At 39.9% G+C, this 12,094-nt stretch overlaps 1 protein-coding gene across 8 annotated transcripts in view; it reads left to right on the forward strand.

Moving 5' to 3' along the window:
• The window catches only part of TMEM187 (transmembrane protein 187), a 12,480-nt gene extending 6,580 nt beyond the window's left edge, over positions 1-5,900 (forward strand). For 7 of the 8 annotated variants that reach the window (XM_027845820.1, XM_027845823.1, XM_027845822.1 and 4 more), the window contains one exon: positions 4,963-5,900. In XM_027845820.1, coding sequence (XP_027701621.1) covers positions 4,963-5,763 — 801 coding nt within the window. In that variant the 3' untranslated portion in view covers positions 5,764-5,900. Of the gene's footprint in view, positions 1-3,501; positions 3,741-4,962 lie in introns of those variants that run through there. The other variant, XM_027845827.1, reaches the window with a different exon arrangement.
• The last annotated feature ends 6,194 nt before the right edge of the window (positions 5,901-12,094 follow it).

The raw sequence follows: 12,094 nt of genomic DNA on the forward strand, positions 1-12,094 counted from the left end.
GTGTGTGTGTGTGTGTGTGTGTGTGTGTGTGTGTGTGTGTGTGTGTGTGTGACAGAAAGCAGTGACAAGCAGGATCTCCAGGGGACTGAGGGGGGAGGTAAATAGCTTTGGGGCCATAAGGCCTCTTGTTAGTGGGAACTCTATAGGGCCCCTTGTTCTTGGGAGCCAATTCCCTTTATTTTCTTCCTCTCCTTCCCCACCAGTTACTCTTGGGCTGTACCATAACCCCGTGTTTTCCAATCAGGTTTCTGTCCTATAGTGGCTCAGTCATTACAGGACATCCTCACAAATGACCCTTTTAAGATTTTGTAAGGTATTTTACTGCTGTTGTTGTTCAGTGGCTTCAGTCATGTCTGACTCTTCATGACCCATTTGAGGTTTTCTTGGTAAAGATACTGGACTGGTTTGCCATTTCCTTCTCTGACTCATTTTATAGATGAGGAAACCAAGGCAAACAAGATGAAGTGACTTGCCCAGGGTCACTCAGCTAGTGTCTGAGGCCAGATTTGAACTCAGGTCTTCCTGACTCCAGATCAGGTGCTATATCCACTGTGGCACCTAGATGCCCATTTTACTGCTAGCAGCACTCATGGAAGGGGGCTAAACTAAGGACCATAGTTCTGAACCATCATGTCATAGGCTGTTAGAGCTGAGAGGGACTCCAACCATTTCATTTTAAAGATGAGGAAAGTATACCAAAAAATTATTTTACAGAGCTAGAAAAAAACAACAAAATTCATTTGGAAGAACACAAGGTCAAGAATATCAAAGGAATTAATGGAAAAAAATGTAAAGGAAGGAGGTGTAGCAGTACCAGATCTTAAACTATATTATAAGGCAGTAATTATCAAAAGTATCTGGTACTGGCTAAGAAAGGGAAAGGTAGATCAGTGGATCAGAGTAGCCATACAATCTCCAGCAGCAAACGAATGTAGTTACTCAGTGTTTCACAAGTGTAAAGACTTAAGTTTTTGGGATAAGAATTCATTATTTGGTAAAAATTTTGGAGAAGGCTGGAAAGCAGTCTGGCAGAAATTGGGCATAGACCAGTATCTTCCACCATTTACCACGATAAGGTCAAAATGAATACATGACCTAGATGTAAAGGGAGATATTACAAGAAAATTTGAAGAACATCGAACATAAGACTTATTAGACTTATGGATAGGTAAAAAATTAATGAACAAACAAGAGATAGTGTTGTGAGATGTAAAATGTAAAAAGTTTTTGTGCATATAAAACAAATGTTGCCACGATCAGAGGGAAAGCAGAAAACTGGGGAAAAAATTTTATAGACAGTTTCTCAGATAAAGGTCTCATATCTCAAATATGTAAAGAACTTTGTTACATCTATGAAAGTAGGAGTCGTTCCCCAGTTGATAAATGGTCAAAGGATATGAACAGGCAATTTTCCGATGAAGAAATCAAAATAATTTATGAAAAAATGCTCTAAGTCATTGATTAGAGAAATGCAAATTAAAACAACCATTTTGCACCTATCACATTGGCTAAGATGATAGAAGGGGAAAGCAACAAATATTAGAGAGCGTGTGGAAAAATTGGGGCACTAATTCACTGTTGGTGGATCTGTGAGCTGATCCAACCATTTTTGGAGAGATATTTGGAATTATGCCCAAAGAGTTATTAAACTGCCTATACCTTTTGACCCAGCAATACCATTATTAGGTGTGTTTCCCAAGATGATTAGGGAAAATGGAAAATAATCTAAAATATTTATAGCAGCTTTCTTTGTGGTGACAAAGAACTGGAAGTTTTGGGGATACCTGTCAATTGGGTAATGGCTGAACCAAGTTGTGGTATATGTTCATGATGGAATACTGTCGTGCTGTAGGAAATGATGAGCTCACTGATTTTAGAAAAGCATGGAGAGACCTCTATGAAATAATGAAGAGTGAAATGAGCAGAACAAGAGAACACTGTATACGGCAACAGCAATATTGTTTTAAGAACAGCTTTGAGCAACCAAGTCAGTTCTTACTATTAGAAGTACCCCAATTAACTGCAAAGATCCTATGAAGGAAGATGCTGTTTGAATCCAGAAAAAGAACTGACACACACACATATGTATATGTATATATCTATGTCATTTACACATGTATATGTATATATGTGTATGCATGCACATATATGTATATAATGTGTGTATTATACATACAGATTTGTATGTGTGGTAAGATGGTAGCCATCTTAAAGTTTGGGGTGGCAGGGGAAGGGGGAAAAAGTCACATGATAACTTTGTTGTATATTTGAAAGGAATAGCAAGTTGTACGTAATGGATCTGCAGTTTCAGGTGTAATCCTCTGTTTTTCTATCCTCCTTTGTTATTAAAATGCTTGTTTTATTAAGTTCAGAATAAAATAAAATTTAAAAATAAAAAAATTGATTATTAAAGAAAAAGAAGATGATGAAACTGAGACCCAGAAAGGCCAAGTGACTTGCCTGGAATCCCACAGCTACTTGGTGACAGAACCATGATAAGAACCCAAATCTCCTGACTTCTAAGGCTGGGACCTTTTCTGCTGCTGTTGTTAGATATCACTATATAACAGCAAAGACTACAGGGCCTTCAGGGTGTTAGGGCTCCAGGCTTATTTTGGGAAATTTTCAGTTTCTTCCCTCCTTGTCAGCTGCAAGTATACCCAGCTTTCACTCCATCCAATTGGCAGCTTATTAACCTAATTCCAAGGGACTTTCCTTGAGTATAGTGCATTAGGTTTCATATTTGGACTTTGTGAGATTGTTTTGGATGAACAGAGGCCATTTGTACAATATTCTATACACTTGTAGTTGCTGGATAAACAGTCTCTGAATAAGTATTTTGTTTGTAAGAAATGACATCTTCAACTATGAAGCTTCAGCATAGTGCTTTCTCTTAGCCCTGGGATCAGAACTTGAGCCTTTTTATGTTGTAGTCCTGTCAGTCTTCTAGAGATGATTCCAACAAATATTTTCATTTCCAACAACAAATTACCTGTCCTTTTCCTGGCCCAAGCCACTTCCATATTAAGGAATTTCTAATGTCACCTTTTAGGAATTTTGTCCGGGAAAGATAGGCTTGTGTTTCCTGTTCTGTTCTCCAGTGACAATACCAAAACTATTTATAGCCTGAAAAGGGGAAAAAAAAACCATAACAATTTGTCATGAAGAAAACTCGAGCATTTCTTGCTTTGGTTTTGTGCTTAATATACTTGAGAAGCCAGGATAAAGGCAAAGCCGTCTAAAGGCTTCCCAGGCTCATGGCTACTGGTCCTCTTGATAATATGTCAGCGTTTGCTTTGTAGAATGTTAGGAGGCCAATGCACACACAGACCTTTTCGTCCGTTAGGCAGACAGTAACTTAATATTTATTTTATTCTGTTTTATATACTTTGGCTGCATGTACACTGAAGTCTCAGCTTCTCTCACATGGTCTGGTTGCTGCTTTTACGTACAGGAAACTGCTTAAGCAACCAGCTCTCCTGATAGTCATCATGTGTTTGTTGTAGCCTCCAAAGGAGTAATCTAAATTTCAGAAATACATCAGAGGATTTGACACTGGGCAGTGACTGCTAGGTGGGGTTCACTTGCTTAGGGCGATAGCCACCCCCCAAAGAATATCTCTTTTCATCATGCCCCCAGTGCCTGAATTTTTTTCACTCGGTTTTTTTGCCTGAAATTCTACTGACCAGATATTCAGTTGGGTTAAAAAACATCCTTCAAAAAAAACTCTGAAGACTCTGGTAAGGTTAATGAGATGATGTATTCACATTGAGGCAATGGAAATGTTGATGGAGTATAGGGAAGGAAGATCAGTGATCTTTTGTGTGTGTGTGTGTGTGTGTGTGTGTGTGTGTGTGTGGCAGTTGGGGTTAAGTGACTTCCCCAAGGTCACACAGCTAGTATGTGTCAAGTGTTTGGTCTGAGGCCGGATTTGAACTCAGGTTCTCCTGACTTCAGGGCCGGTGCTCTATCCACTGCACCAGAAGGTCAGTGATCTTGAAGTTTAGAGTCATTTGTAAAGGGAAGTTGGTCTGAGTGGGATGCTTTAACATTGGACTTAGGGCATTAGGATGGCATTGGATTGCAGTTTGAGGAGAGAGGGTGCCAGGAGTTTAAATATTTAAAAATTTTTGCTATGATTGGTCCTGATCAGAAAAGAAAGAGAAAAACACCTTTCTCCTAGGACCCAGGAATTAGACTACTACTGTAATTCAACTGCATTATGGGTTAATAAGCTTTTGTAGGCTGCCCTGGGAGCTTTACCACTATTTTAATGTTTCCATGAGAAAAGGAATTCCAAGTTTTAGGGACTCCCTTATGTTGGCATACTTGAAGGGAGAAACTTGAAGAGACCACAAGTCTGGGCTTGCCGAAAATATCAGTGATACACAATTATATGTATATATCTATCCATCTATCTATATCTAATTATTTAAGCAATAGAACAGATACCTAGAAAAGTTTAAAGTCTTCCATAGACAGGAAAATACGACCATGAGCTTGATGGAGGCAAAAAAGGAGACATTTTAGATGTCATAGGAAAGAACCTGGTAAAGCTTTTAAGAAAGTAAAGACTAGGTATCATGAGAAGAAAAAACAAAACAAATGAAACCTAAATGTTTGTGCAGGTTTAGTTTCACTTTTGATTTTTTTTTCAATTATGAAAAAGTGAGGGGTTACTGAAGCATTGTGTGGACAGACACTTGCTCTTGTTTTGATAATATAAACTTTAAGTAAACCTGAAAAAGAGAAGGAAGTTTTCTGTCTTAGCACAACCAGCTGCCACAGCTTCTGTCTATGAGAAAACTCAGAAGGTTCAGTTTATTAAAGACTTTTTTTCCCTGCAGATTTAATTGTAGGGGTAATATATTTTATAATAAACCTTTGATCTTAATTCAGAAAGAATTAACAGAGGTTTCTATTTGACTATGTAATAAGGATTTGCACTGATTGTTGTTACAGATGAAGCAAGAGTGTTACCAGGCCTTGAACCATGTGCTTCTTACAGCCTGCTTATGTATTGTCACTGTCAGCACTGGGCTGTTTGATGATGTCTTCACTGAAGTTGGCTATGAACATTATGCAGAGGTTCCAGTTCAATCCTTTCCGACCTTTCTAGCCATGCCTTTCAATTCTGTCATTAATGTGGGCTACCTGCTGTTGGGATGCTACTGGCTTCTGAAAAATAAGAAAGTCATAGGAAATGATGAAGATGTGAGACAGGCCCACTACCTGAAAGATGTCTTTGCAGGCATGGCCCTGGTGTATGGTCCTATTCAATGGGTACGCATCTGGACCCAGACTCATCACTCTGCTGTTCTGGACCAGTGGTTTACCTTGCCCATTTTTGCTTGGTCAGTGGTCTGGTGCCGCTACCTGGAGGATGGTTGGCAGCCCTGGTTGTTCCTTTCTATTGAGTGTATATCCCTGGCCAGTTACGGCCTTACTCTGTTCCACCATCTTGGATTTGATATAGCCCTAGCATGTCATATTCTTGCTGCTGTGTGGAGTGCCATACATGTGCACCAGGAATATGGAGATCCTGTCTCTGCCACATATATCAGCCTGGCTTTGATATCTTGCCTGGGCTTTATTGTCCTTAAGCTGGGTGACCACTGGCTTGCACAGTGGCCTCTCTTCAAGGAACTGACTGGACACTTCTGGTCGAAAATTTGCGACATCATGCAGTTCCACTTTGCGTTTTTGTTCTTGACACATTTCAGTAGTCCCCAAAGGTGCATTGCTGAGGAAAAGAACATTTGAGTGGGCTAAAAAGCTTCTAAAGTATTTTAGTTAATACATACATTTGAAAAAGTGTTCTAGCCAAGTATATACATCCATTCCATGTTTATGCTCAATTCATTTTCTATTTTCTTTGTTTCTTTTGTCCATGTTTTTCATGGCCGTTAAAATAAAATTTATTAATTAAAAAAATGAAGACTCTTCTTTGCCGCAGACAACACCAAGATTACACTTGGATCTTCTTGACCTATGTTATTATCACATTTGACAAGTGAATAACAAAACAGCCTCGCTAGACTTTAACATTTATTAGAAATATACAAATATCTACCTATATGAGAAATATATAGACTCATGTATGGTTCATGCAAATCTATTCAACTTAAAAAACATTTATTAAGGGCCAACTATGTGAAGGACACTTTTTTTTAGATATTAAAAGATTAGTAGTTCCTACCCTCAGGAAGCTTTGTCAGTAGTGAGATCCTTCCCTGAAAACTACCCATCAATTAGGGAGAGCAAGAATTATGCATTCTTTAGTCTACCTCTCACATAAGGTACTGGACACACAGAACCAGTAACTGTTTGCTGCAAAGATAAATGAATAAACAAAAGCTCAATCAACAGTATGGGACAGCAAAATTGTAGGCAGAGGTAAGAGCAGAGATGGGTGGGTAGGGTAATAGAGCAGGTAATTGTGGTTTTGGAATTTTGGGATGGGATGTTTAACAATTTCCAGATGCCTAGAACTGGAAATTCCATCCGCTTGAGTGCAGATGTCTGTGGCAGGCATTAAATATATTTCTGAAATTGGTCAGTCGATTCAGTCATGTCTGGTTCTTTGTGACCCCGTGGATCATATTGTCCATGGGGTTTTCTTGGCATAGATACTGGAGTGGTTTGCCATCTCCTTCTCCAGTGGATTAAGGCAAACAGGATTAAGTGATTTTCCCAGATATATATATATATATATAGTAAGGGAAGACTTCATAGAAGCATTGGGACTAGAGCAGGGATGGGGAACCTGCGGCCTCGAGGCCACATGTGGCCCTCTACATCCTCAAGTGTGGCCCTTTGCCTCAGTCCAAGTTTTATAGAACAAATCATTTTATTAAGAGGATTTGTTCTGTGAAGTTTGGATTCAGCCAAAGGGTCACAGTTGAAGACCTGGAGGGCCCCATGTGGCCTCGATGCCGCAGGTTCCTTACCCCGGACTAGAGCCTTAATGGGACTTAGGTGTAGACTAAAGCAGGGATGTTTATGGAAATGCACGTTATCATTATTAGTGATAATAATGGTTCACATTTATATGTGATGCCTATGTTACTCCTTATGTGACACTTGGGACACTATAGTAGTAGCAGTCCAAATTAGCTTATGTGCTATCTTCCTCAAGCCTACAGGATGACAGTATGTCACCATACTAATTATCCAGCATGAGAGAGTAATATCTGAGTTCCTCACCAGGGGGCATTCTTTAGACCAGTTGCTGCCTTAATTCCCCATTGGCACATGCATGAGATAGACTTCTAAAAGATCATGGGATCAGAGGATCCTGGCTGCCAGAGGGAGTTTAGCCCACAAATGCCTAAGTTACTTCCCTACAGCCAAAGTACTCTTACTTCAAGTAGTATCACCAAGTGGTGAAACTCAGGCTGCCTGGGTTTGGAATTTAGCTAGAAGTAAAGCTTGTTAAAGTAGAATATTGCTTAAAAACAAATGTATGAAATAGAGCCCACACTCTAGATCTGGACAGAGATTCTCACATAGTGTGGCTACATAGTTTATTGGCCATAGTGAAAAAGGAAGAAAGAAGATTAAGTGTTCCTACATGGAGCCATCTGCCTCTAGCCATCTCCCCAAACCTCGTCCCCACCCCTGGACTAGAATATAATAACTATCACAACAACAATAATTATTATTGATAATATTTAACTAGCTTCCATGAAACACTTTAAAGTTTACACATCATTATCTCATTTGATCCTCACAACAACCTTGTGAGGTAGATGAGATTTTAGTTTTTTTTTCCCCCTTTTTAGCCAGTTGGGGTTAAGTGACTTGTACAGGGTCACACAGCTAGTAAGTGTCAAATGTTTAGTCTGAGGCTGGATTTGAACTCAGGTCCTCCTGACTTCAGGGCCGGTACTCTTTCCACTGTGCCACCTAGTTGCCCCCAGTAGATGAGATTTTTATTCCCACTTTGCAGATGAGGAAGCTGAGGCTGAAAAAGATCAAGTGACTGACTTGGGCTCACACAGCTAGAAAATGTCTGAGGCAAGATTGAACTCGGTCTTCCTGACTCCAAGTCCAGTACTATCTAGGAGTTATCTGCATCGGGACAGCAGTTGAACCCATGCGAGCTGATGAGAACCCCTAGAGAGAAGAGAGGGACCAAGACATCCATGGATATAGATGATGATCCAGTGAAAGATACTAAGAAGAAGTGGTCAGAAAAATAGAAGAACCAGAAGAGAACCGGAGTCACGGAAACTCAGGGAGGAAAGAAGAATGTCCAGGAGGAGACAGTGGGAGACAAATGTCAAAGGCTGCAGTGAAGTCAAAAAGGATGAGGACTGAAGGAAAAGGTCGTGAGATTTGGCGATCAAGAGCTCGCTGGTCACCCTGGAGAGCTCCCCTAATTCTTTGGATGTTCTTTGGCCAGAAAATTCCCAAACCTCATGTATATAATGAGAAAGGGGGGAAGTAGGTGTCTGGGACCCCAACTCCAAGTCAGAGACTATATCAAGGGAAATCTGCAAGGGGGTGAGAGAAAATAGTCCTCTCTGCCTTGCTAAACCACCGATGGCTTTCTCAATAACTGCCAGTGTTAAAACTTGAGGTCCTCTAGATGGTGTGGTGGATACAGTACTGTATCAGATACTTACTTGCTGTGTGACCCTGGGCAAATCACTTAACCTCTCCCAGTCTTAGTTTCCTCATCTTTAAAATGGGAATAATAATAGCATGGGGTTGTTGTGAGAATAAAATGAGATAATATTTGTAAAGCACTATTATTATTATGAGGAAAAATATCTCTTTACTTTGATATGTTAGTGACACTGGCACATGGTCTTGCTCAACTTTCCATTTTCAGGGTTTTTTGGTAATGATATGCAACAAGATGATCATGAATTTCTCAATTCCCCATTAAACACTACTGCTGACCTTGGAATGTTTTTTTTTTCTTCCCAGAATGGAAGCATAGAGAGTGAAGTTATTGTTCATCCTTCATTTTTGAAGATATTGTTGACTTTTGTGTGAACTGGATTTAAGTGAGGCAGAGTTGCACACCCAGCTTCACTCTCTCAGAGTCATCAGAGTCCAGTGGCAAGTCAAATGTCAGGATGACTGCTGATGGCTCAGGATGCAGTGAATGACCTTGGCATCTTTGATATTTAACCAAGCTCTAAGCTCTCCACAGCACCTACTTCAGCCGTCTTTATGACCATTGGAACAAATTGTTCTCATCCACCCATTCTGCTGGAGCAAGTCTTTACATACTTGGGGTAGACAGCCCCTAACTCACCAAAGGGTTTGTGGCCTTTCAGTTACCCTCAACCTGAGTTAGGTCCTTCTGCCTAGCCCAGGGTTGGGGACTTGCGGTCTTGAGGCCATATGTGGTCCTCTAGGTCCTCAAGAGCGGCCCTTTGACTGAATCCAAATTTCACAGAACAAATCCCCTTCATAAAAGGATTTGTTCTATAAAACTTGGATTGAGGCAAAGGGCTGCACTTGAGGACCTAGAGGGTCACATATGGCCTTGAGGCTACAGGTTCCCCACCCCTGACCTTCACAGTTCAGTGAGGTGTGGCTGCTGTGCATGCTACAGCTTCTTGAAGCCACAGGTGAGAGCTGGGTGCCAGGTGGACACCAAAGGTGCATGAGCAGCCCTGAAAAGGGCTCGGAAAGTCCTTACACCAGAGGTGCTAGTCTTCCTGAACACCCATAGTGAGGAAGACGTCAACTGGTAGTGCTGAGCCTGGAGTTGGAAGACCTGAGTTCAGATCTGTCTTCAGATTTACTAGCTGTGTGACCAGTTTCCTCAACTATAAAATGGAGGTAATAATATCACTTGCCTTACAGGGTTGTTGTGAGGATCAAATAAGATACTTGTTCAAAGTGTTTAACACAGTGCCTGGCACATAGTAAGTGCTATAGAAATGTTTATTCCCCTAGATGACAAGGTGGGTTGGACCTAATCCATGAGATCTTTCAGATGAAACCAAGTGTCTAAACTGGGAATTTGTATGTCAAGAAACAGAAAGATCTCTGAATTTTGACTTGGTTTTAGAAACATTTTGTTTTCTTTTGCTTTTCTGTAGGATTTTGTTTGTTGTTTTTTGGCCAACTCTACCCTCAGGTACAATGGGAAATATATTTTTTTTTCTTTTCTTTTTTAATAGTATTTTATTTTTCCAATTATATGTAAAGGCAATTTTAAAAATATTTATTTATTTTTAGTTTTCAACATTCACTTTCGTAAGATTTTGAGTTTTAAATTTTCTTCCCCTCCCTCTCCTTCCCCTGTCCAAGATGGTGTGCGATCTGATACAGATACAGGCTCTACTTATATATTCATATTAAGCATATTTTCACATTAGTCATGATGTAAAGAACAATTAGAATTAATGAGAGGAACCATGAGAATGAAGCAATAAAACAAAGCAACAAAAGAAAAAGAGAGCAAATAGTATGCTTCCATATGCATTCAGACTCCATAGTTGTTTCTCTGGATGTGCATAGCATTTTGCATCATGAGTCTTTTGGAGTTGTCTTAGATCCTTGCATTGCTGAGAAGAGCTAAGTCTATCAAAGTTAGTCATCGAACAGTGTGGCTGTTACTGTGTACAATGTTCTCCTGGTTCCACTCATTTCCTTCTGTATCAGTTCATATAAGTCTTTTCAGGTTTTTCGGAAGTCTGCCTGCTCATCATTTCTTATAGAATAATAGTTTTCCATTACGTTCATATACCACAACTTGTTCAGCCATTCCCCAATTGATGAGCATCCCCTCACAATTTCTATTTCTTTGCTACCATAAAAAGAGCTGCTATAAATATTTTTGCACGTGTGGGTCCTTTTCCTTTTCTTATCATCTCTTTGGGATACAGACCTAGAAGTAGTACTGCTGGAACAAATGGTATGCATGGTTTTATCCTCCTTTGAGCATACTTCCAAATTGCTCTCCAGAATGACTGGATCAGTCCACAACTCCACTAATAACGCATTAGTGTTCCAATTTTCTCACATCTTCTCTAACATTTTATCACTTTCCTTTTTTTGTCATATTAGCCGATCTGATAGGTATGAGGTGGTACCTCAGAGTTGTTTTGATTTGCATTTCTCTAATCAGTAGTGATTTAGAGCATTTTTTTTCATATGACTATAGATAGCTTTGATTTCTTCATCTGAAAACTGCCTGTTCACATCCTTTGCCCATTTATTAATTGGGAAATGGCTTGTATAGAACAGAAAATATTAAAAATAAAGGGATGTTGAGTTTGTTCCTGATCTCCTGCTGCTACTGCCTTCCTCCTCTTCCCCAATTATCTTGAATGTATGTATATATTTTGCATATGCTTGTATATGTCCTTATTGTTGTCCTCCAGGGAATGTAAGCTCCTTGAGGGTGGATACTGGCCAGAGTCTACCATAGTTCCTTCAGGTACATAGTAAACACTAAAGAAATGCTTGTTTACTTATTGATCAATTGATTGATGGGCATACTGGACTTAGATTTACATGGACCTTAGACTTGCTGTAGGGCTAGCTCCGTCACAATGGAGGTTACGTGACCTCGGGCAGGTCACATGACATTACCTCCTCTGTCAAAGGAGGGGTTTGGTCTAGATCAAAGTATAGTCTGGGGACTCCTGGCACTTCCCAAGACCCTTTCAGGGGGGTCTGTGAGGTCAGAACTCTTTCATAATAATATTGAGATGTTTTAATTTCTAATATGGTAAATATTCATAGGTATAACCCACATTAACCCACTTTGGGCATCCTCTATAATTTTTACGTGCATAAAGTCGTCTTGAAACCAAAATGTTTGAGAACTGTTGGCCTAGATGTTCTCTGAGGACCCAGCAGAGGTCCTTGTCAGAAGAGCTGTTACATAGGCGACATCAAACTTTGTATTGTTTTTTCTCCAGCTCTAGTAATCTGCTAGTCAGAAAGGAAACCAAAGGAAACTCCAAGGAAACCAAATACAGAAAGTTCCCATATCCACTAAAATATTTATATCAGCACTTTTTGGTGATAGCAAAGATCTAAAAACAAAGTGGATGCCCATCAAAAGGTTCTCTTTGAGCCTCCATTTCTGGAGGCTCATCTTATCATTTCCTACCTG

This window comes from Vombatus ursinus, unplaced genomic scaffold (assembly GCF_900497805.2).
Source record: "Vombatus ursinus unplaced genomic scaffold, bare-nosed wombat genome assembly UNPS02015024.1, whole genome shotgun sequence".
Classification (NCBI taxonomy): domain Eukaryota; kingdom Metazoa; phylum Chordata; class Mammalia; order Diprotodontia; family Vombatidae; genus Vombatus; species Vombatus ursinus.